The 25398-nt window shown below is 43.3% G+C and overlaps 1 protein-coding gene across 4 annotated transcripts in view; it reads right to left on the reverse strand.

Moving 5' to 3' along the window:
* Positions 1–3740: 3740 nt before the first annotated feature.
* The window catches only part of ncoa6 (nuclear receptor coactivator 6), a 53242-nt gene continuing 31584 nt past the window's right edge, over positions 3741–25398 (reverse strand). For 2 of the 4 annotated variants that reach the window (XM_068000289.1, XM_068000292.1), the window contains 6 exons: positions 22211–25156; positions 12554–12616; positions 10538–10603; positions 8815–8851; positions 6821–6978; positions 3741–4746 (listed from right to left, as the gene is read on the reverse strand). In XM_068000289.1, the coding sequence (XP_067856390.1) occupies positions 4694–4746; positions 6821–6978; positions 8815–8851; positions 10538–10603; positions 12554–12616; positions 22211–25156 (3323 nt within the window). In that variant the 3' untranslated portion in view covers positions 3741–4693. Of the gene's footprint in view, positions 4747–6820; positions 6979–8814; positions 8852–10537; positions 10604–12553; positions 12617–22210; positions 25157–25398 lie in introns of those variants that run through there. The other 2 variants (XM_068000291.1, XM_068000290.1) reach the window with 2 other exon arrangements.

Below are 25398 nucleotides of genomic sequence, written 5' to 3' on the forward strand. Positions count from 1 at the left end.
CCGTGTTGTCCTGAGTCTTTTAAATGTATGCTTAAAATATGCTGCGTAATTGTATTGAGTTTTTTTTCCCCACAGAATTGCAGAACACAATACCCAGAATGCTAATAAAAAAATCCCATGTAATAACAGAATTTGACTTATTCAGTCACTATCAAGTATTAATAGCCAATAGTTGCAGAAGTGAGCTGTGTAGGGTTAAACTTTAAAAGAAGTGGTATGAGCTCCAATTAAATGGGTCTTGCTGCAGTCAGTTTGCTGTGTTTTTCATATCCTTGCCTCAGAGGGTGTATGTTACTATGTTAGAATCATGCAGCATAGAAGGAAACCATTTGGCCCAGAATGTTGCCCAGTATAAATACATTTTTATTAGTAGCACATGCGATATAAAGACCTCCACCAGTTTCAACATGGGTGTCATTTTCTGAGGGTTCAATGGAAACTTGTTCTTGAACTGAAACAACTCAAAGCTTTCAATATATTTACTTTTTAAAAAAAAGTTTTAATAAAAACAGAAAATGCTGGAAATACTCAGACCAGGCAGCATCTGTGGAGAAACAGTGTTAAGGTTTCAGGTCAATGACCCGGAGTTCTGACAAAAGATCATCAACCTGAAACCTTAACTCTGTTTCCCTCTCCACAGATACTACCTGACCTGCTGAGGATTTCCAGCATTTTCTGTTATTTCAGATTTCCAGCATCTGCAGTATTTTGCTTTCCTTATAATAATTTGAAATTGAACATTCTTAACCAGCACTTAGTGCTTTACAAGACAAGGCAGTTGTCGAGAGGTTTGCTATTTCAGCTTGCGTCAGTGAACTTGGTTTACAGGGTGGTAACACCTTGTCCCTTACTGATACCTTCCCCAACTAGTTATGCTTTTCACTATCACCCTGCCCAAAATGCCATTGTGGTGGTGTGGCCCTATATCACGACTTGGTCTCCTCCTCTGGCACTTTTTCCTCCCTCCAGCCCCTCACCTTGTTTTACCTCGCACTTCCTTTTGAAAGCATTGTTTACTGCCCACCAAGCCCTACCCTGAGATCCTCCCTCCTTTTCTCCCACAGCCTCTGCATAAGCACAATAGGACCAATGGCCTCCTTCTGTGCTGTGATTCTAACTTCTCTCCCATACTCTGAGCTCATCTCATCCATGAGATGCACCTCCTGCTTACCATGACCCCATTCCCACTAAACTAGTGGCCACCCAACTTCCCTTCCTAGCTCCCATGGTAGCTAACATTGTGAATGGCTCCCTCTTCTCATGTACTGTGCCCCATCTTTCAAAACCACTGTCATTGTCATCTCCCTTCTCGTAAAGCTCAACTTCAACCCGTCGGTCCTTTCAAACTACTAACCCATCTCCAAACTCCTTTTCCTTTCAAGTCCTGAGTGAATTGGTACCTCCCAAATTTGTGCCCATCTTTCCTGCAACTCCATTTGAATCTCTCCCATCAGGTTTCCAGACTGTAACATCAAAATGGCTCTAATTATGGTGTATTATCCCTCCTTGACTTCCCTGCTTACTTCGACCTGGTCAACCACACCATCCTCCTCCAATATCTCTCCTCCCTTGTTGGTGAGATTGCCCTCGCTTGGTTCCACTTTTACCTATCCCACTTGTCCCCAGTCGTGACTTCTTTTCCTATCCCCGCAGCAGCCCTCAGGGGTCTATCCTTGGCCCCACCTCTTCTTCATCCACATGCTGCCACTTGACATCATCCAGACATTTTCCACATGTATGCTGATGACATCCAGCTGTTTTCAGACTGCTTGTCCAACATCCAGTCTTGGAATGAGCTGCAATTTCCTGCAGGCAAACATTAAGATCGAAGCCACAGTTTTCAGACCCTGCCACAAACTCTCTATCTTTGGCACCAAAACATAGCTTCCAATCCCATATCTTCAGCACAAAACCACCACCTAAATATCACCTGCCTCCACCCCTATCACAGCCCAACTGCTGCTGAAACCCTCATCCAAACTTTTATCACTTCCAGACTCAACTATTCCAATGCTGTTCTGGCCAGTTTCCTATCCTCTACCTTCTGTAAACGTCAGCTCATCCAAAATTCTGCTGCCTGTATCTCAAGTCCTGCTCACATATGACCCCTGCCCTTGTTGACCTACGTTGGCTCCTGGTCGTCCTCCATCTCCAATTTATAATTCTCATCGAGGCTTGTGTGGAGCATAAACCTGTTTCAGTGCTGTACATTCTGTGTAATCCCCATGTTTAAACCCCTTCACGTCCTCACCCATTTCCATCTATGCAACCTGCTCGGGCCCTAGAACCACCTCTGAACTCCCTATGCCTCTGGCCTCATGTACATTTCTTCTCCCCCCTCTCTTCAGTTGCCAAGGCCCCACCCTTTCCTTTTTAAGAACCTTATTCAAACCCACCTTTTTGACCAAGCTTTTGGTCACTCCATCTAACATCATCTTTAGTGTCCATTTTTTGGTTACACCTCAAACACTTTAGGACCAAAATAAGCTGCAAGGAGATATCGAAAAGACGGCAGAATGGCCAAAAAAGCAGCAGATGGGATTCAACGTCAGTAAATATGAGCTGGGTTAGGGTTTTTTTTTTACATTGTGGTTTTAAAAAAAACCACAATGGGTAAAGCTGGGTGATACAGAAGAGCAGAGGGATTTGGGGGTTTAAGTTCACACAACATAAAAAGCAGCAGCTCAAGTGGATAAAGCCATAAAAAAAGTTAATGAAATACTGGGTTTTATGGCAAGAGGTATAGAGATATAACGGTGAATCTGTATAAAACCTTACTAGGACCACAGTTAGAGTACTGTGTCCTCTATTTTATTTCATTAAAATCGTTGGACTATAACTTGGTGTTGTAAAATTGTTTACAATTGTCAACCCCAGTCCATCACCGGCATCTCCACATCATGTGTCCTCCACAATAAGAAGGATGTTGAGGCAATAGAAAAGGTACAGTACAGGTTCAAAAAATAGGTGCTGTATAAATGCAAGTTCTTTCTTCCTTTATTCCTGTCTAGAACTGCTGTCAATAGCTTGTCAGGAAACAAGCATTGGTTGAATGGATGCACTATTGCCCCAAGCAAGGTGAATTAATGAGATGGTAATTCCCTGTTCCTCAAAAAGGTTTCACAAATCCATTGTATTGCAACTTTAAAAGGAGGAATAGCGACCATAAAGAAACCACTCTCTCCCATGTGTTGATTACAGTCTGGCCTCGACATTACAGAAATTATCTGCAGCATTGCACTGAAGGAGGAAAATTAATTTGCAAGAATGAAATGAAAGAAGACATACCTTTTACAAATCACATTTTTCCCCCACCCCACCCCACCCCATCCTCTTCCTTTAATCCCCTCCTGCTTTAGACAGGAGGTTTATAAAAATTCAAGTTAGGGAACAGCAACGCAAGCCTCATCTGGCTCAGTCACTTCAATCAAGGCCAGTGGTGGGCTAAAGCAGAGGAAAGACGCAGGACACACTAATTTGCCAGTGGGCACCCGCTGGCTGAGGGAGGAGCAGTGTTACTGAACGTATAGTAAAGTTGTGTCAGAGAATCCTCAAACTACAATCCACCTCTCCTGTCTGAAGAAGAATTGTACAGGCATCATTGGGTAAAGAATATAAATACCACACCAGTTGGACGATCGCAAGTAAGGAATTGCATTCTAATGCACCCAACATTCAAGAGGTCAAATAGAAGTAAGTTGCCAGAAAGTGTACAATAAACAGCTATCATCAGAGGTGTGAATTCTTTATAATTTGTATTTCTACATTTAATTTTATTCTGATACACAAGTGGGTTAAACTGTACACAGCTGACAAAGTATTAAGTAGCATGATTGGATGTAAGTATTGTACTGTAGGTTGGGATGAGGGGTATGTTACTTGTATTAACTAACAACCATTAGTCCAATGGCCAACTAAAATAATTCCAATTAGTCTCTGGTGCTTAGTATTACATGGGTAATGCTCAATGGCAGGGCCTGCAGAGATGATTATTCATCCTCACTATTTCCACACTCAGAAAACTCAAACTAGCTCAGTCTGCACCGCCACTACAATTTCATGGTCCGTGACACAGAGGCATCCAAATCTGCCAGAGTAGGACTGGCCCCTGAATTGAATTCCAGTTAAGCTGTCTGTCTTCTTTCTTCCGTGCTCTGTTCCCCGCCCTCCCCCATCCCAAAATAGATATAAATGACCTTCCCAGAGTGAAGAGGAAGGGAAATGATGTGTGAGAGCATGTAATTAAAGTGAAATAACTGAAGACTAACTGGAAAGGGATACTGCTTTAGACTCAACTATCCAGTGGAGATGGGCTTTATTGCACCCTGGTACAAATATTCACATACAGTACTTAAGACTTAAACACTCACTTCAACACAGTCAGTAAGTACCAAATTAAAAATAACATACTACATTCTAACAAGGTTTGTGACAATGACAAAAGCTGGCAATTTACTTTAGCTTTGCAACAGAAATTACCAGTACAGATACATTCCAGTAGGGTTTTACTGGCTGTACTACAGGATTTTACCTTGTTAAAGTTTCAGGATTTAATTATTTTTTTAAAGTCACATTTCAGTGGGACAAATATTAAAACAGTCTTCTATACACAATTTCATGCTAGAAAAGTAGCTTGGAAAAGTTATTTAAATTCACAAACATTTACACTTCACAGGTTTACAATTGTGAGATTTTATTTGGATTTCCTTCGTTTCGTTTGTGTGGGGCTGGTGCCTGTACTCGTATCTAGGAGAAAAAGGAGGGAAAAAGTAAGTTTTTTTTTTAATAAATGGAAAAGCAGATATTCCGAGATTGCTCAATCAGTAAATGCATCTGAGCTACAATCAAAGAAGGTACCAGGTTCAATCCGCAGGCTATCCTGGGTTATATTACTGCGTTAGGAGCATGGCATAACAAGTAATTAATTGTGTGAAATGCTTTCAGAGGTTTCAATGTGAGTATTACAATAATTGGCCTCTGCACACTGGGCTAGAGAAGGTGATTTTACATTTAAAAAAAACCCACACAACTAGGGTCCACAGTCATCGAGATCTGCTAGAACTTGCAGAGGTGGATGTTGGGTGAAGATGGGACTGGGTTCAGCTAGAATGCCCCCATGGTCAAAAAGCTGGCCAACATTCATTGCTTAGGTTCACATGAGAAAAATGGCCTCTTGACCAAGGAACCATACTCCAGCAAGAGTCAGTATTCAAGAAAAACTGGGGCAATAAAATTATATTCTTCATAAGCATTACAAAAATCCAGTCCAGAATAGTTAGCTTTGGTCTATTTTGCACCTTAACAGCAGTTTTCATTCTATTTATGTGTGACGAGCACAGTTTTGAAAAATCAGACAATTTCAGGACTCTTTCCTTGTAACCATAATGTGTCCACGATCAATTAGAGACTAAAGTTAAACCACTGAGTGCTGTCCCTCCTAAGATGCTCTTGTTTGCCATCCAGCTTTTTAAAGTGAAAGCCTTCACCAGTAATTTGATTAGAAATCGCCTAATGTATGGCATCTCTGCAAAAATGCTTGTAACTTAACATAAATGCGATCAAACACTCCCGATGGGATACAGCACACCCACCCCCCATCAATACATTTTACACTTTAACGCTGATGTGAAAAGAAGAACATCATACACTCTCACTGTACACTTTCCAGATGAAGTCGAACTAACACAAGTCCCAAGGCTCCATGATGGCTCCTATCTTCTTGTCCCTGTCCCCTACTGGTTTTGCAAGATCAAGAATTTCCACCTACAACAAGTCTGCTTCTGGGAAGAAAGTGATAGCCTGGTGTTCAGACCCAATTTCTCCACCCCCTTCCCTCCTCTACGCTGACACAAACAGGACATAGCCACCCTCTGGCTCCTCTTGCAAATTGACACTTATTTGAGAGCCTAAACAGGGAGGGTCGGCGATGGCCAGAGAAGGGGGAAGTCTCACCCAATATCCACACATGCACTTTTTAAACCAGAGCAGGGAGAAAGGTCACTGCACAACAAACAGGAGTGGGATCTCTGGTTGATACTTTCTCCCACTCCCAACCCTGGGGGGGTTGGAGGGGGCTAAGGCCAATTGCAGCAGCCGGAAGTGCTGCGCAGGCTGAGATCAGATAACTCGGCAAAGGCAGGTAATTGAACTAGGACTTGAGAGACTGTGCGGCCCAGCGCTGCACGAGGGCGGCGCCGCGGCCCCAGCGCTGCACGAGGGCGGCGCCGCGGCCCCAGCGCTGCACGAGGGCGGCGCCGCGGCCCCAGCGCTGCACGAGGGCGGCGCCGCGGCCCCAGCGCTGCACGAGGGCGGCGCCGCGGCCCCAGCGCTGCACGAGGGCGGCGCCGCGGCCCCAGCGCTGCACGAGGGCGGCGCCGCGGCCCCAGCGCTGCACGAGGGCGGCGCCGCGGCCCCAGCGCTGCACGAGGGCGGCGCCGCGGCCCCAGCGCTGCACGAGGGCGGCGCCGCGGCCCCAGCGCTGCACGAGGGCGGCGCCGCGGCCCCAGCGCTGCACGAGGGCGGCGCCGCGGCCCCAGCGCTGCACGAGGGCGGCGCCGCGGCCCCAGCGCTGCACGAGGGCGGCGCCGCGGCCCCAGCGCTGCACGAGGGCGGCCCAGTGGGACACAGGCAGTGCCTTTACCCACAGTCATGGGAGGAGCAGTGGGAAAATAATTTTAACAAATATTTCTACAAGTCAGAAAATTCAGCTCAAATAAAATGGAACCCATTACTCATCTTCATTTTAGGGAATGAAGTCAGAGCAGCCACCTGCTAAAGTACTATGAACCTGGGAGTATTAAAAAATCAACATTGGCATTACCTTTTGCGCCCCCTGTTGAAGAGCCTGGTCGCGAAGGCCTCTTCCGCTGTCCATTTTCAGAAGATTCCTGAATGGATGAAGCTTCCTCACTCTCTTTTTCAGTCTTTACATTTCTTCTAGTAGGGCTTTTTGACTTTTCTAGATTGGTTTTTGCTTCACTGCCATCAAAAAATAAGTGAGCATTATTTCCTCCTTTTATTAAAAGGCACTTTTAATAGAAATTTAGAAACAATCAACACAAAAGAAAAAAAAAATTAAGGCTTATTTTTGGATTCCAAAAACAGCCAGAAAAAAATGTTGGTTCAGTGCTGTACACCTATTACTCGAATCTAATGCTGCTTCCTGCTCTAGTCTTAAAAGCAATCAATCACCTCTGTGATTGAACAATCACTTTCTTGTAATCAAGGTCAGACCCTTTACTTCAATAATTTCAGCTAATATTTGGCCAAAAAATTAAGTAACTTTTAATATAGAAATATTCACTGGTGATAGCAATCCATGTCACTGTTGAAGTGACTCTAAGACTGTTTAAAGATTTTGCCACCTACTTCACACATCAAGGAGGTCATGTTTGGAGTAGCATAACGGCACAGCACATCACTCTACTTATACGCTGTGCCAAATAATGGATAGGACTTGGGTCCTTTCCGAGAATACACGGCATAGAGAACTGCGCCTCTTAACCATGCCACTCTACAGAAAAGGAGTCACTCGAGGAAGCCAAGCACTTCATTACGAGGTAACAGGCCAGTCTCCCATAGGCTGCTCTTCTGTACCTCTCCATTCTCTTGGCTGAGGAAGAAAGAAATTTGGAAGACCAGCCAATCTTGTAAAACTGGCGACAACCACTTTAGATCCATCTGTGCAACAAAACCAAACTCTAAAAAGATTGATCTGAACCATCAGGAATTTCTTTGACTCAGAACATATGGTTACACTGCCCACCTAAGGATTAAAGCTTCTTAGCATGGAAGCTAAAGTGTTTTTTTTCAAAATTAAAACATTTAAAGAATGCCTATTCTGGCAATAGTCACTATTGCTTTTCTTAACATTAGACTTAATTATTGCAGTTCAATCAATAATATGTTATATAAAAAATAAATCTTTAAATTAAGAATTCAAAACAATTAACACAGAATTTAACAATCCACATTTTGGTAAGCTCCCAATCACTACTGGGCCACGTCCAGTGGCAGACAGAGTGAAGTTAGTTAGCCTTCTCTTACAGAGAGAAATAATTTACAATGAGACCTCCTGAACTCAGGATGGTAGTAAACAGATTGCTTTCCCCCGCTCTCTGTCGACTGGAGAATAGAACGCATCGTGGGAACCAGGGAGCAGAAGGAAGGGATGAAAACTTTAAAATGATGGGGGAGGGGAGAAAAGATGATGTTCAAAAATTTCCAACAAAAAGCCCATTTGGCTCAATTTGCTTATTTTAACATCAGAATCCTTTTGAAGAACTAAAGGTTAATTTTCTAATAAAAGTAATTACAAGAGGATACATATACATAGGCATTAGGCATGTAGCTTGATCTTTTAAGTAGCGCTGCTTAAATTGTCAAGCCAATTAAAAGTTCTAAACCCAAGGATTTTTGGAAAAAAAATTACAGAAGTTAAATTAAAGCACTTCCAACTTAAAATAAAATTTGCATGCTATTACACCAAGCTGGTGTGTCAATACAGTATGGTGCAACGTAAAGCACTGTTCAGATCTGACTCCCCACAAGTTTCACACATCTACCATTGCTGGCTCAATAGTATTTGCAGAAACCTGGAAGCTAGTTGCCTCTAAGACAACACTTAATTCATCCGCACTTTACGCAAGTTTAATGCTTGTAATTCATGAGGAAAATTTAAACTATAGCTTTCTGTACTGAAATTTCCCATCAGTTGTATTTAAAAAATGCAAATTGCGAGTGAATCAATGATGTTGGCACCTCTGCCATTGTGAATTTCTTTTAAATTGACTAATACCAGTAGTGTATACCTACCTCTGACCCGTTTCATTTCCAACACTTAAGTCTTCTCCTGCATAAAAAAGCCCACAAATTAATGGAAACAAGGCATTTTTAACTGAAAAGTTTAGTTTAAGAACATATTTACAGCTGTGAGCTAATCATCCCATCCAGGAACGAGAGCGAAAAAGAGAGGGCGCAAGAGAGAGAGCACAAAAAAAGAGTGGAAAGAGTGAACAAACTTGCATTGATACAGCACCTCATGACCTCAAGACTTCCCAAAGCACTTTACAACCAATGAAATACTCGAAGTGCAGTCACTGTTGTAATGTAGGGAAATATAGCTGCCAATTTGCAAATTGCAGGGTCCCATAAACAGCAATGAGATAAATGAGCAGATAGGTTGGGCTTGAACCCATGACCTTCTGACTTAGAGAATACAGTGCCATCTCTGAGTCAAGGCTGATACCTGTGATTATAATAAAGGAAGAGGAGCAGAATTTTCAGGAGCCAAGAGTTATGGCAAGTCATCTGTTTCATAGCCTTGGGACTTTTTACACAAAATTGCAGTACTTGGACAACGAATTGTATTGCGTGCCACAAATGCAGAAACTCGCAGGATTTGTGTGGGATGTTGCACGTCAATTCGCTTGCCCTAGCAATAAATAGTGCTTTTGTATCTGTAATTGGTTTGCTTCAGAGTGTGTGCAGGTTACCAGTAAAACAATTTGAGTGTTGTTCCATGTTAAACACACATGTTGCTAAAATTGCACATAATTAGGATCAATGGTTTACACTGACTAAGTCGGTCAAATTCCATTTTCATTACGTGGGATTCCAGGATTTTTACTTATGTTTATTGGGATCTCATTCCATGATGCTGTTTCTGTGAAAATGCAGACCAATGACCCTGCTTATAAGATCTCTTAATGTGGGCCTGAAATTCTACCATAGCTCCACCATGCTACGGTAGTGATGCCTAAACAGCACCTCAAAAGTGTGGCCTCACATTTTCTACTAAATTTATTGAAACCCATAATAAAGGCAACTAAATAGCTTCCAAATGAATGGTATATATGCTAACACTGAATTTCCTAAAACAAGGGAAAGATTTGTATCAGGGCAGGATCCCAATGTGTGGGAACCTACCACCTTGGGCATCATTGCAACTTCCAATTTTATTTTTTCCTCGTTAATTTTATCCTCTGAAGGCAATCATTCTTTGCTGGGCATCGCTCCACAGGCGCTAGTCACCCTTTAGTACCGCACCACATTGGTATTATTCATGACTGATTATTGACAGCGAGTGCCAGTAGGCTATTCTACGGCAGAGGACATTACAGCTAAACACTTAATCTCGTCCTCACCCAGTGTCACCCAAGTACTCGTACCGTCTACTAGGAGGTTCGTTGGATAGAAATCGCCTGCAGCAACCTCAGCCGATTGTTTCCTTCCATAATCCAGGGCGTTGCTAAACAATTCTAGTGCCCCACTGCTGCCTCAGCTGGGATCAGCTAGCTTAGCGCAGACCAGGAATCGAACCTGGAACCTTGCACATCTGCATGGCTCAGAGATGGAGACCCTACAATTGAGCCACCACGGAAGCTCTTGTGTGTATTTCTTTTGAAGCAACTGGACATTGATATATTTTAAATTACAATAAAATGATTATGCTACAGTTCTTGGCAGCCAATGAGGATCAAGTGAATGCATTCACGTTTATTTGAAGATTTTAATATTTCAATTGTGGTTATCCTACCGTTTTTCACAATGGTCCCTTGTTGCACTGTACTGAGCGACACTTGTTCTGGAACAACTTGAGGTGCTGAAAATAAAAGAAGAAAACATTCTTAGAGGATAATGGATACCCGGAAGTGATAATCAAGCAGTAATCTTGCAGGTGTACAAGACACTAAGATTACAATATATATACTATTACAGTATGAGAAAGGAAGGAATGACGCACTTGCATTTATATAGTGTTTTTCACATCCTCAGGACATCCTGAAGTGCGTCACAGTCAATTAAATACCTATGAAGTGTCACAGTTGCAATGTAGGCAAACGCAGCAGCAAATTTGCATACAGCAAGGCCCCATAAACAGCAGAGAGATTAATGACCGGATAATCTGTTTTGGCGGTTTTGGTTGAAGGATGGATTGTTGGCCAAAGGATAAATGTTGACCTTGGTTTAATGTCTCATTTGAAAGACGGCCAATAATGCACCACTCCCTCAGCACTGCACTGAAGTTTCAACCTAGATTATGTACTCGGTATGTGTAGAATATATACGGCGAACTTCACAGGGTATTCTACTTAGTATGGGGTCCTTCTCAACATTGTAACTTTCATGACTTGAGTTCAACAACCAAAGCTCTCCATGCTGTAGCTGAGGGATGATATTCAACTGAAGGATTGAAAAGTGTAATACAATCACTGCATGTTTACCAAATTATGCCCACAGTTGATTACTGGAAAACAATTGCCAGTTATAGTCAGATTATTTGCTAATCCAACATGATAATCAGTTTATATTACACACACAAAAGACAATCTCTATTGAATCTGATTATCTTATAAATTGACACACGATGAATGAACTAAAAAAGGATTGCTCCTGAGTTTGGTGGGAAGTATTATTTTAAAGGTGCCATTAGGGGTGGAAAAATGCTTGTTTTTGGGTGGCCCATAGGCAGAGATTGTAGGAAAACAGGACAGGGAGTCCTTCCACTGAATCCCCGCCCCTGAAAATAACCAGTTATTTTCCTCAGCCCTCAATGGGGCTTGTCCGCAATGTCTGCTGCCTGCCCACCCTACCAAAAGTGAATGATGGCAGGAAGGTCGGGCTTGCAGGGATAAATTCTCTTACTGCTCATCCAAAACAATGTCTGTATGGAGAACGTGTTGGAAGCTCTTCCTCAATAGGAGCTAGGTGGTATCTGCGGTGAGGCCAGTAGGTTGCTTCTCTGATCAACTTCTGCTGCTTCCCACCCCACCCCACCAAGGTTAATTGAAGCAAGGCTCCAAATCCATGTTGTTGTACTGAGCTTCTGATGTTTTTCTCTGAGGGAGCTGTTGGCCAGTGTCTTTAAACTGCTGCAGTGAGGGCAAAGCTAAAGGAGCACAGTATTTGCGTTCCCTACAGTGTCGGATGCCCAATTCAGAGCAGAGATACCGCTGCACATTTAATTGACCCTGACTCAGGAAAACGTGATGTGGTCATGGCAGGATCAGACTGGTGGGCAGGGGTCCCAATCAAATCCACTTTCGGTGGTAATCCCGCCCTTGAGGAAAATCAGCCCGAAGTCTTTTTTCCATTTCTACCATTTACGATCGGCAGAATAACACTTCCAAAGATCTTTTTTTGGGAAGGGAGGAGGAAAGTGAAAGATTAGGAAGGATGTCCCCAAGGGCTTCACAGCCAAAGTAGTCACTTTTGTAATGGAGGGAAATAAGGAGTAGGAAAGTTCAATATCTTACCCATCACCTCTGGGACATGTGTTTAAACTCAATCAAGATCAATGACAAAACTGCCTAAAATTCAGTACTGAACTGCCAACCTTAGTCTGTAAAGTAACAGGGATATGGAGGCACAGCACGAGGAGTTTTAGAATTGTATGAGGAAATTATATTCCTGATAGGCCTCAATTTTTATTTAAAAGTCATGAATCCAACTAGAGCTCAGTTTGAGTCATAACATTTTTAACCAAAAGATTTACAACTACAAGAAACTTAAAGCAGCACCTTCACAGGACATTACACCCGCAATAACTTACTTGTGGCCAGCGGTCCAGTGTCTGAATGTTCCAAAGCCTCTTTTTGCTCTGTGTTCTGCTCACCTATCAAGAGAGAGAAATGCATAAAAACTGTAGATAGGGTACCAAGCTTTTTTTTTTTGCTAATAGCAACAATGTTACTATGCGTAATGCAAATAGGCATCGCGTCTTTTTTTTATTCAAAATGACATCATGGGAAATTTCACATGCACGAAAACATTTAAGTTACGTTTACACTGGTTGTTATCAGTACTTGATGGGAGGGTACTCTTTGCATAATGCTGATTTAGGATGATGCACTGTGTTGGTGCTTAAACGCTACGGGGTAGAGTTTCCGCTTGTTTACACTAGTGATACCAGCGCAATGAGGGCAAAATCGGCCAAACCAACGCAAAAGATCGGGGAATTTTAAACGCAAATTAAATTGCGCCCAATACCACTCATGTTCGTGTTTACTCACAGGTGGAGGAAGGACTGGACATTAAAAATGCTTATTTTTGGTGCTAAACCCATTTTCAGCTGTATTAATAAAAAGGCATCAGGTTACCACTCTTAAATACATCAAGGAATATTTTGTAATGGAAAAAAAATTACGCTACCTGATTGCACTGGCTCATTGAAAATATTACGTTTGTGATTATGCAAATGAATTTTACTGGAAACTTGAACTATAACCTAACCAGCGCAATTTTGAGCACATTTTGGGCGCAATTTCCCGATTGCGCCCAAGGCAGAAACTCTACCCCTTTGTCACAGATTGAAGCAATGCTGGTTCAAATCCACAATTCCCCATTGGAATTCCCAATCTCGGTAGTAGTGTTGCAACAGGGAAAAAAATGAAGTAACTTAGGCAATGCCCCCAAAAGGGAAGCCGGAGAAGGAAAAAAAAGAGGCAAGGTACCTCTGTCCACTCTTGTGGACCTTTATCATCTAGATCAAGAATGGCACAGGCAGAAACGTATTTAACTTACTTCAGTTATGAGGAGAAGCTAGGATTGTTCTCCTTCAAGCAGAGAAGGTTAAGGGGAGATTTAATAGAGGTGTTCAAAATTATGAGGGGTTTTGATAGAATAGGGAGAACCTGTTCCCACTGGCAGGAGGGTCGGTAACCAGAGGATACAGATTTAAGATAATCGGTAAAAGAAGCAGAGTGGAGACAAGGAGAATTTTTTTTTAAAAACGCAGTGAGTTCTGATGATCTGGAAGGGTGGTGGAAGCAGATTCAACAGTAACTTTCAAACAGGAACTGGATATATACTTCAAAAAGAAAAATTTGCAGGGCTATGGGGAAGGAACAGGGGAGTGGGACTAATTCAATAGCTCAATGAGCTGCCACTGGCACGATGGGCCAAATGGCCTCCTTCTGTGCTGCATGATTCTATGAGAAGCATGGGACCAGACTGCATTCCTAAATTTTCAGCCAGGACACTGTGTAGCTTTGAATGCCAGAAGAGGTTTCCAAGTGATATATGAAATTATAAACAAAATCCAATAGGAACAACTTGTTTTTTTAGTACTTAATTCATACTTGTACGGTAAAGTCATTATAAGTGTAGGTTACTTGCAAAAGGTGCACTTAGCTTTGTTCCTTAAATTAATTATCCTCCAAATAATTAAGGGTTTAAAAGTTGCCAAGTTTTGTACTTGATGTGGGCAACACCCTAAAACTAGCATTTCTCATGAGTTTAGTTTTTGTACACCAGTATTTTAGGTTTGCACCAGTTCATCTCTGGCATTTCATCTAAGAATTGCCTTCCTGCACCACACACTATGCCACACCTCCCAAGTCATTTTTCTTCCAGTGCAGGTGATCCCTATATTAAAAATGCAACATTGGCTCCCTGTCTCCAACCCAGAACGACATTTGAAGAATGACAACCATTTAGTGATTAACCTTCCTTTCTCCTCATTCCGTGGATCACCAAAATATTTCGGGTGGGGTGGTAGAAGACAAAGGGACAGATGAGGATGATCAGAGAGAGATGCGTACAGTTGCCTTAATGATGAGGTTATTACATTTTCAAAATTACCAGTAATCAAAGTTCCAGATGCTGCCGTTGATCCCACTTGCTGTACATTAGACACACTTAAGAATTTGAGTGATTTAGGTGAACTCAGTTTTCTGTTCACAGAAAGCAAAGTGTATTGGGCTTTAACTTAGCCACAATCAAACACAAAACTCTATGAACATTGCAATGGAATCAAAACTTAATTTTGGACTGACAATGGGAGAGAGAAAGATCACCGGAGATCTGTGCCAAACAAAACTTGGAAACACAGCAGGGTGGAGGAAAGGGAGAAGAGTACATCAGCGCATGTAATACTGTGGTCGGTTTTCGGGCAGGAATTCTTGCCTTCGGAAGAGAATAGAGCACAAAAAACTGATGCCAATAGAAATCCTTCTCTTTGACCCCTCCCAGCATACTCCCTTCGACCAGGGAATAAAAAGCTGTTGCACGAACTCTGAACAGAAGTTTCTTAAATCATCACCCATCAAGCTGTAAAGTCCACAAGATGCCAAATGAGGCTACAAACGATTATTCCTTCGCCCCGTCTTGAAATAGGGGGGTGGGAAAACAGTAGACCTGTACTCTCAAAATACTGGATTGTATCAGTGTAAACTTAATGGTTGGTCAAATTTGATAAGTGTGGCACTTAATGGAATAGTTGCCGTACATTATTTATACTGCTGCAATTTTCCTCTGAATTGTGCCTTTACACTCGAGTCGGTCTTGCATCGACTGGTCCATCTTTACAAAGTGCTTTGATACTGCTCCTGATTCAGCCACTGAGGGGAGTTTCGGCTATGCCGGAAAACACTTCTTCCTTATCTTTTGATCCAGCACTTTCCTCTGCTCAGCTCTGTATCACAAATAGCTATCAGCAACTGCTATCTGGGAAAGCCCGAGCACATGTTCCCGCAGAGGCTAGGTTTTAAAACTCGGTCCCCTGGATAGGATCGTATTAGGAAGCAAACTTTCAATTTACAGTTGCACAAAGAAATTGAAGTAGGGGTGATGCATACTAGGGTGCAAACTTGTGTTTTCATTTCAATTAGTTTTTCCAAACATAAAACTGCAATACACTAACGATAGTCAGGTAAATCAGGGTTGGTCTCAAAAGGTTTCACTTCTACTCCAAATGGAGTGTTTTGTTTGTGGACGATTATGAACTCCTTTAATTTATGAAATCGGCTTTTTAATACAGCTCCATGGTTAAATACAGAGTGTTGGGCCTTGCTGCAAATGTTTAGTCACAAGCCTTTTTATCATCTTCTGTAACGTGATCAGCAATTTTTTCCCATTTTTTGTGTGTAGAACGTACACATTCACTTCAGTTGGGAAAGGGGGCATTACGTACTCAAAAGTTGGAGCGTCCTATACAAAATTTTTAAATAATGAAACAGTGCATGGATGAGGATACCCAGCTTAAAATCCCAGCCTCTCCTGAAACATGTACTCAGCCTTTCCCCAAAAGATGAGTTGACAACCAAGTGGTCAGGCATAGCAACAAATACAGGGGTGGTGCTGGGTCAAAAAGAAAATGGGGGGGGGGGGAAGGGAAAATAAAAATCATCAAATCTGCCCAAAGTGCCACAACATCTTCCAGCAGCCCAGCCAGGAGCAATGCCACAATATCACAGCACTGTGGAGCCGGGCCAGAGCAAAGTACAACAGTTTAGTTAAACGGGAAGCTGCAATAGCTTTTTACAACTAGGTCCGAAATCAGATTGACGCTTCAAGTACAATTTAGAAGGATGTATTGCGTTATGACTGGAGTATCCGTTTTCTAAGCCTGGAACCCCCTTCCCCCATTTCCGTAGAACCACAAAAGTTTACAACACAGAAAGCGACCATTTGGCTCATCACGTCTGCGCCAACTTTTTGTTAAAGCAATGCAAAACTAATCCCAGTTCCCCACTCTCTCCACATAGCCCTGTATTTCCCTTGGATTCAAATATTTATCCAATTTTCCCTTTAAGAGATGCAGATGTCTCTGCCTGAACTACTCCCCATGTCAAAGTATTCCATGCGCCAACAATCCTCGACATAAAGAAAATTCTCCTAACCTCTCTCCCCACTGTGACAATTTTACATTGATGACCCCTCATCACTTACTCCCCGTCCAAAGGAAATAGTCTTTCTCTGTTCATCCTATCACAACCCTTCATAAAAAAAGTCATAAGAATAAAACCGGACAGACCACCTGGCATCGGACCACTAGGCACCGGACACGACAAAGGCAAACCAAGCCCAGTCGACCCTGAAAAGTCCTCCTCACTAACATCTGGGGACTTGTGCCAAAATTGGGAGAGCTGTCCCACAGACTAGTCAAGCAACAGCCTGACATAGCCATACTCACAGAATCATACCTTTCAGCCAAAATCCCAGACTCTTCCATCACCATCCCTGGGTATGTCCTGTCCCACCGGCAGGACAGACCCACCAGAGGTGGTGGTGCAGTGATATACAGTCAGGAGGGAGTGGCCCTGGGAGTCAACATTGACTCCGAACCCCATGAAATCTCATGGCATCAGATCAAACATGGGCAAGGAAACCTCCTGCTGATTACCACCGACCGTCCTCCCTCAGCTGATGAATCAGTCCTCCTCCATGTTGAACACCACTTGGAGGAAGCACTGAGGGTAGCAATGGCACAGAATGTACTCTGGGTGGGGGACTTCAATGTCCATCACCAAGAGTGGCTCGGTAGCACCACTACTGACCGAGCTGGCCGAGTCCTGAAGGACATAGCTGCCAGACTGGGCCTGCGGCAGGTGGTGAACGAACCAACACAAGGGAAAAACCTACTTGACCTCGTCCTCACCAATCTACCTGTCGCAAATGCATCTGTCCATGACAGTATTGATAGGAGTGACCATCGCATAGTCCTCATGGAGACGAAGTCCCATCTTCGCACTGAGGACACCATCCAACGTGTTGTGTGGCACTACCACCGTGCTAAATGGGATAGATTCAGAACAGATCTAGCAGCTCAAAACTGGGCATCCATGAGGCGCTGTGGGCCATCAGCAGCAGCAGAATTGTATTCCAGCACAATCTGTAACCTCATGGCCTGGCATATGCCTCACTCTACTATTACCAACAAGCAAGGGGATCAACCCTGGTTCGACGAGGAGTGTAGAAGAGCATGCCAGGAGCAGCACCAGGCGTACCTCAAAATGAGGTGCCAAACTGGTGAAGCTACAACTCAGGACTACATGCATGCTAAACAGCGGAAGCAACATGCTATAGACAGAGCTAAGCGATTCCACAACCAATGGATCAGATCAAAGCTCTGCAGTCCTGCCACATCCACTCGTGAATGGTGGTGGACAATTAAACAACTAATTGGGAGGAGGAGGCTCTGTAAACATCCCCATCCTCAATGATGGCGGAGTCCAGCATGTGAGTACAAAAGAAAAGGCTGAAGCGTTTGCAACCATCTTCAGCCAGAAGTGCCGAGTTAATGATCCATCTCGGCCTCCTCCCGATATCCCCACAATCACAGAAGCCAATCTTCAGCTAATTCGATTCACTCCACGTGATATCAAGGGGTGAGTGCACTGGATACAGCAAAAACTATGGGCCCCAACAACATCCCAGCTGTAGTGCTGAAGACTTGTGCTCCAGAACTAGCCGCACCTCTAGCCAAACTGTTCCAGTACAGCTATATCACTGACATCTACCAGACAATGTGGAAAATTGCCCAGGTATGTCCTGTCCACAAAAAGCAGGACAAATCCAATCCGGCCAATCACTGCTCCATCAGTCTACTCTCAATCATCAGCAAAGTGCTGGAAGATGTCGTCGACAGTGCTATCAAGTGGCACTTACTCACCAATAACCTGCTCACCGATGCTCAGTTTGGGTTCCGCCAGGACCACTTGGCTCCAGACCTCATTACAGCCTTGATCCAAACATGGACAAAAGAGCTGAATTCCAGAGGTGAGGTGAGAGTGACTGCCCTTGACATCAAGGCAGCATTTGACTGAGTGTGGCACCAAGAAGCCCTAGTAAAATTGAAGTCAATGGGAATCAGGGAGAAAACTCTCCAGTGGCTGGAGTCATACCTAGCACAGAGGAAGATGGTAGTGGTTACTGGAGGTCAATCATCTCAGCCCCAGGACATTGCTGCAGGAGTTCCTCAGGGCAGTGTCCTAGGCCCAACCATCTTCAGCTGCTTCATCAATGACCTTCCCTGCAACATAAGGTCAGAAATGGGGATGGTCGCTGATGATTGCACAGCATTCAGTTCCATTTGCAACCCCTCAAACAACGAAGCAGTCCGTGCCCGCATGCAGCAAGACCTGGGCAACATCCAGGCTTGGGCTCATAAGTGGCAAGTAACATTCGCGTCAGACAAGTGCCAGGCAATGACCATCTCCAACAAGAGAGAGTCTTACCACCTCCCCTTGACATTCAACGGCATTACCATCGCCAAATCCCCCACCATCAACATCCTGGGGGTCACCATTGACCAGAAACTTAACTGGACCAGCCATATAAATACTGTGGCTACGAGAGCAGGCCAGAGGCTGGGTATTCTGCGGCGAGTGACTCACCTCCTGACTCCCCAAAGCCTTTCCACCATCTACAAGGCACAAGTCAGGAGTGTGATGGAATACCCTCCACTCGCCTGGATGAGTGCAGCTCCAACAACACTCAAGAAGCTTGACACCATCCAGGACAAAGCAGCCCGCTTGATTGGCACCCCTTCCACCACCCTAAACATTTATTCCCTTCACCACCGGCGCACTGTGGCTGCAGTGTGTACCATCCACAGGATGCACTGCAGCAACTCGCCAAGGCTTCTTCGACAGCACCTCCCAAACCCGCGACCTCTACCACCTAGAAGGACAAGGGCAGCAAGCACATGGGAACAACACCACCTGCACGATCCCCTCCAAGTCTCACACCATCCCGACTTGGAAATACATCGCCGTTCCTTCATCGTCGCTGGGTCAAAATCCTGGAGCTCCCTTCCTAACAGCACTGTGGGAGAACCTTCACCACACGGACTGCAGCGGTTCACCACTACCTTAGAGGGTAATTAGGGATGGGCAATAAATGCTGGCCTCGCCAGCGACGCCCACATCCCATGAACTAATTAAAAAAAACCTTTCATAAATTTTAAAAACCTCAATTAAGCCTCGTTCTTCACTTTCTCTGCTCCAATGGAAACAATCCTAGTGCCTCTATTCTCTCCTCATAACTATAGTGTCCATATTCCCAACACCATCCTGATGAATCTTTACTTCATATGCTTTATCGCTCGAATGCCCTTTCTATAATGGGGTGTTTTAAATTTCATTGGTGTCTCAGACGGAGTGATTACACCTTTACCAACATGTCCGACATTCTCCACAGTAACAATTGCTGTAGCACCAACCAGTGGAAAAATTTAAGAACTGCACAACGACATCCTTTGACAAGTAACCATGGCTACTGAGAAATTACACACTATGGGTAAAACCCTGGCCTCATTCAACAGTTGGAGCTGTGATGGTGGATTGTAGGTTCTTTGAGTAGTTGAGTTAGGATGGTCCAAATGCTCTGTTCTATCTGGATTTTGCACAGGAAATAGAACTAGTGCTTATTATAGGAAGGATATGGCCAGATATATTGATCCCATGAATCATCACCTTTGCCTACAAACAGTGAGTATACTTCAGAAATAATTCATTGGCAGTAAAGCTCTGGGAGGCCTAAGGAGGTGAAAGGTCCTGTACTCAAGAGACTTGAGCACATGATCCAGGCTGACACCTTGGTACAGTACTGAGGGAGTGCTGCACAGTTGGAGGTGCCATCTTTCGGATGAGATGTTAAACCGAGGCCCTGTCTGCCCCCTCAGGTCGACATAAAAGATCCCGTGGCACTATTTGAAAAGGAGAGTTCTCCCCAGTGTCCTTGCCAAAATTTATCCCTCACCAACATCAACTAACAGAAGTTATCTGGTGTATTTTCCTACAATACAACAGCGATTATACTTCAAAAAGTACTTCATTGGCCGTAATGCGCTTTGGGAACGTCCTGAGGTTGTGAAAGGTGCTATTCCAATGCAAATTCTTTCAAGGCAACTTTTTTCTTTAATTAGTACTAACCAGTTTCAAAAAGTTAAATTTTCAAATGTAGTTGTAAAATAAAACATATTATGTAGAACATCAGACATACATATGTGTTTTGTGCAAAAAGTAGCTGTAAAGGATTTCATGGCATTATCCAAAGAGCAGGGAGTTTTCCCTGTGTCATGCCAACGTTCCTCCCTCAATCAACGCCATTAAAACAGATTAACTGGTCATTATCTCATTGCTGTTTGTGGGACCTTGCTGTGCACAAATTGGCTGCCATGTTTTCTTACATAATAACAGTGATTCTTCAAAAATAATTCAATACCTGCCAATGCTTTGGGGCATTCAGAGGATGTAAAAGACACTACATAAATGCAAGTTCTTTATTTTTGGGTTTTTCAACTATTAAGGGTAAAGAAACGTTGGGCAAAAAAAGTGTCCAATTGGTGTTTATCTTTCTGACAAAGAACCCTCACAGAAAAAGAAACGGGCAGCTCTTTGGCTGGATTTCAGCATCCACTTATCAGCAAGCATTCTCCATTGGACCAGTCTGATTCCAAATGCACACATGCACGATCGTTATCAATAAATGAACGTTACAAGGCATTCCTCCTCCTTTTCTGGGTTTCAAATACTTCGACTTAACAGTGTGAAAGTACCGGTTAAACTCCAGATTTAGGGGGAAAAAAAAGAAATTCCAGAAATCCTAAAAAAAAATCCGACTAGTTTTCAATAGAAACATCAGAACAGGCATGGGCCATTCAGCCAGTTGAGCCTGATTCCATGCTTTCACTGTACTTTAAGATGTTCCTTATTACCATGTATGAATAGGATTGAACAAAGGGGCTTATTAAAATTAAAATTCTGCTCACAAATAAAATATCAAAATTTCTTCTTGCTACTCAGTATATTTTTGCAAGCACAGGCACTTTATTTCCCCTTCTTTGAGAAATTAAGTGAGAAAAAAAAATCAAATTAAAACTTTCATTAGCGTTTAGGTAGTGCATTCCAGAAATATTCCAATTTTTTCCCTCTCTCAATTAACAGGATGAACCACAGCCGATTTTGCAGAACTGAAAGCAGGTAAAGAATAAATTATTTAAGGGCAATTTTTAAAAAAAAAACAGCACTCCAGTTTTTAAGTTTCAACCAATGACTGACTGGAAATGTTTGTTTGTCGGACCTGAATTTCAATGGCCTCCACGCATTTTGGATATCAAAGCACTGTCACCAAAAATATATTCTAACAGTAGCTTAAAACGTTTAGATGCGTGCAACCAAATAGCAGATTTGGTCAAATTGGACCAAAAAGACTAATGTTAAATTTTGTACTTTTGATATCTATCCTCAAGGTTTTATCTAATAAGCTGGCTCAAAAAAACAGGTGGTTCCAAGCTGATGAGTGTGACAGATTATGGTTCATTCAGTATCCAGGGATGACTGGATCAGAATTATTTTAGAAGCAACTCAAAAACGTAGAGACGGTGGCTACGCTGAAGGCTACTTAAAATTAAAATGACTATGTGTTGATGCTTACTTAGTTTACACAGAATCCTGCAAACACATGCACAGTACCAATTAGATACCTGTATTTGGTAGGTGTTCTTTATTTGTTCCCAATTTCTCTCCTGACGAACAACTTCCCTCAGATTGTGAGACTGCAAGACTGCTATCACCAACAGGTATTACAGATTCGGGCTCAGGGTTCTGGGGGGTGATGGCTGACGTTACATTGTTTGGAGGAGTGCTATTCAATGTACTCGCAGGTGAGGAAACAGAGACAGTAGAAGCAGAGCTGCTAGTTGTACCAAGTGTGACGTTAACAGAAGTGCCTATGTCTGGTTGACTAGCTGGAGGAGGAATAATGGTCTGATTGGTTTCTGTAGGAGGAACTCCTCCTTCAGGACTACCAGGAAGTGCTGCTTTTTGCACCTGATCATCAACACCTGGAGAAGCCAATTCAGATGCTGCTGGGTCATCTTTTTTATCTGGGGAGGCCTTCTGACACGCCTTGGTCATAAGGAACTGACCAATCTTATCTACTTTCCCTCTTCCTTTGTTGGATGATATTGGACTTCGCCTACTACTAGAAGAGCTACCTGGGCTAGCGGACGTGGGCGATGTTGCAACTGCTGTTGCGTGGGATGAAGCTGAAGAACTTTGGTCAACCATGCCATTGTTCTGAAGAGGCTCATTGAGGCTGAAGTCCACAGCTGGTCTATGAGGAGACGGTGAGATGTTTGGAGGAGTTGGAGAGGTGGATGGTGGTTGAACTGGGGATGCAGATGACCTCTGAACTGGCGTTCTACTCGCTGGTGCAGAAGTAGAGTTAATAGAGCTACTAACAGACGGGGTGAACGAAGCTGCTGGGCATGAAGAACTTTGAGCAGTATGTGGTACCTGGAGAGCACCAATTACAGTAACTGATTGAGGTGCCAATGTAGAAGTTGAGGGCACAGTTACTTTAGGCACTGTGGTTGACTGGGATAACAAAGGTTCGTTAACAAGCTGGAATACAGATGTATTTATAAACACAGGTGTGGTGATGAATGCTGGCTGTGAACTAGATTGTATCACTGGTTGTATCTCAGAAACTATCACTTTATTACCTATGGATGGCATCGTAACTACAGAAGAAACAACGGCAGGCTGGGATTGAGTCTGTGCAGGTACAGTAACATTGGTTGTAGATTTAATGGGACTAGAACTTACAAACACTGTAATCTGATTCGAGGCAGAAATGGATGCAGACACCACTGGCGTAGGCGCCATTATTGGACCACTTTGAGTCACATTAGCATTTAATTCTCCTGCATCTGGTGGTAGTGTGGCTAAGCCACTCTCACAAGCAACTTGTGATGGGATTGGTGTGCTAGGGATTTCCTTAATAATAGGTTGAACTGATATGACTGCTTTCTCTTTATCTCCAGAAGGTACAGATTGTTCCACCTGATTGGAACTAGTGGTCTTAATGGTAACACCAGGACTACAAGAAGTGTCCAGAAGCTGATTAAGTGAAATTGGAACTTCTCTTAAAGGTGGTACAGTCACACTTTTTTCATCACCACCTCCAACAGGTTTACTGGCTTCCAGTGGCTTATTTCCCTTCTTGGTTTGAGCCTCAGGAGTATTTTTCTTCTCCAACTTGCTTATGCTCGGAGGGCTGCATTCAAAGGTCATCTGTTCTTTATTAATGGAGATTTGTTTCAACACACCATCATTTCCAGACAATGTTGATCCTTCCTTGATTTCTTCAGGATTGTTACCCATAATCCTGACAGAAATGGTCAGATTTTGTGCACCTGAAACTGCATTGATAGGATCATTCAAACTCCCAGGAACTGGATTTGACAAATTTTGTGCAGAGTTTGCTAGAATATTCTTCTGTACATCCATGGTTGGCAAAAGTGCTGGGTTCTGCTGAGGGGCCAGGGATGACTTCAAGGCTTTTCCACCTTGTCTACCTGGATTTTGACCAGTTTTTCTATTGGAGCCAGTGCTAGCTCTCCTGCTGGTACTAGGACTTGCCCGTTTTCCAGTTGCCTGTTTTCCTGAACTGACTATAACTGAATCCAGTTTATTTACTTGTGATGCAGTAGAAACAGACGGGTTGTTGGTTAGTGACGGTATGCTTGTTGGGGCCTGCCCAATTGCTTTCAGAGTAGTTGGGTTTAGACCTTGTTGATCAAACCCTCTATTTAGAGGTGGCTGCCTGGGAGGTAAGAGGATATTGATTTGTGGAGGAAAGAGACCTGCAATAGAAGCATTCAATCTTTCAGGAGATAAGCTTATCTCAGAAGGTTCTGTACTGGGCGGTCGATTGGTGGGTGTATGAGGAAAGTAGGGTCTGGGGCTTGCTCGGTTTGGCGTTTTTGGTCTTGATGTCTGGGTGTTAGTAGTAGCATTAGGAAAATGAAGATTGTGAGCGCCTTGCAAAGGAATGGTTGCCTGCTGCTGCGGACTTGCACCTTGTGGCGTTGGGATTTGAGAATGGCCTGGCTTAGCCCCAGTAATGAGTACTTGGTTTGGTGGAGGAACAGGTTGTGGCCCTGAGTTAACTTGAGCTCCAACAGAAAGTGGAAGTTCAGTTCCCATTGCATCCGGATGATGTGTAGCTGGATTTCCTTCCTCAGGTACTGACGATGGGATGTTTTGTAGACTTTCCTGGAAAGACATCTTCCTTAAAGTGCTGCCAGCTTGATGGCCAACTAATAAAGGTATTCTTGATTTATCTGGTGATGGTGGCACTCCACTCTGGCTAGGCAAGCTTACCATGACTGGCATATTACCAGTTGGGGTCATTGGCATCCTTGAGGCATCAGGAGTTAAGGCTGTTTTTGACGGATGTGTACTTGGGGTCATTGGAATTTTAATTGACTTCGATGAATCCTGCTGCTGCTGCTTCATCATTAACATCATCATCATTTGTTGCTGCTGTTGGGGTTGTAATTGTTGCTGCTGCTGGGCATGTTGCATGGGTTGAATAGTTGTCTGTTGCAGAGGTCTTTGATCAACTGTCTGTATATGGAATCCTGTATGGAACATGCAACATGGATCAGAAACATACCCCACAATGATAATGAACAAGAACAACCTTCCAAAATGTTAAAATAAAGAAATTCATGTTTGTAAATTTATCATGTCAGAAAATGTTGATATCCTTTGAATCATCAATATCTGGTCATTTTTGTGAAGTTAGGTTCTTCAAAATGTATTTTAGCCATGGTTTGGGGGAAAGAGAATTCATAACAAAGTTTAACTGAACATGACATGT

Source organism: Heptranchias perlo, chromosome 19 (assembly GCF_035084215.1).
Source record: "Heptranchias perlo isolate sHepPer1 chromosome 19, sHepPer1.hap1, whole genome shotgun sequence".
Classification (NCBI taxonomy): Eukaryota; Metazoa; Chordata; class Chondrichthyes; order Hexanchiformes; family Hexanchidae; genus Heptranchias; species Heptranchias perlo.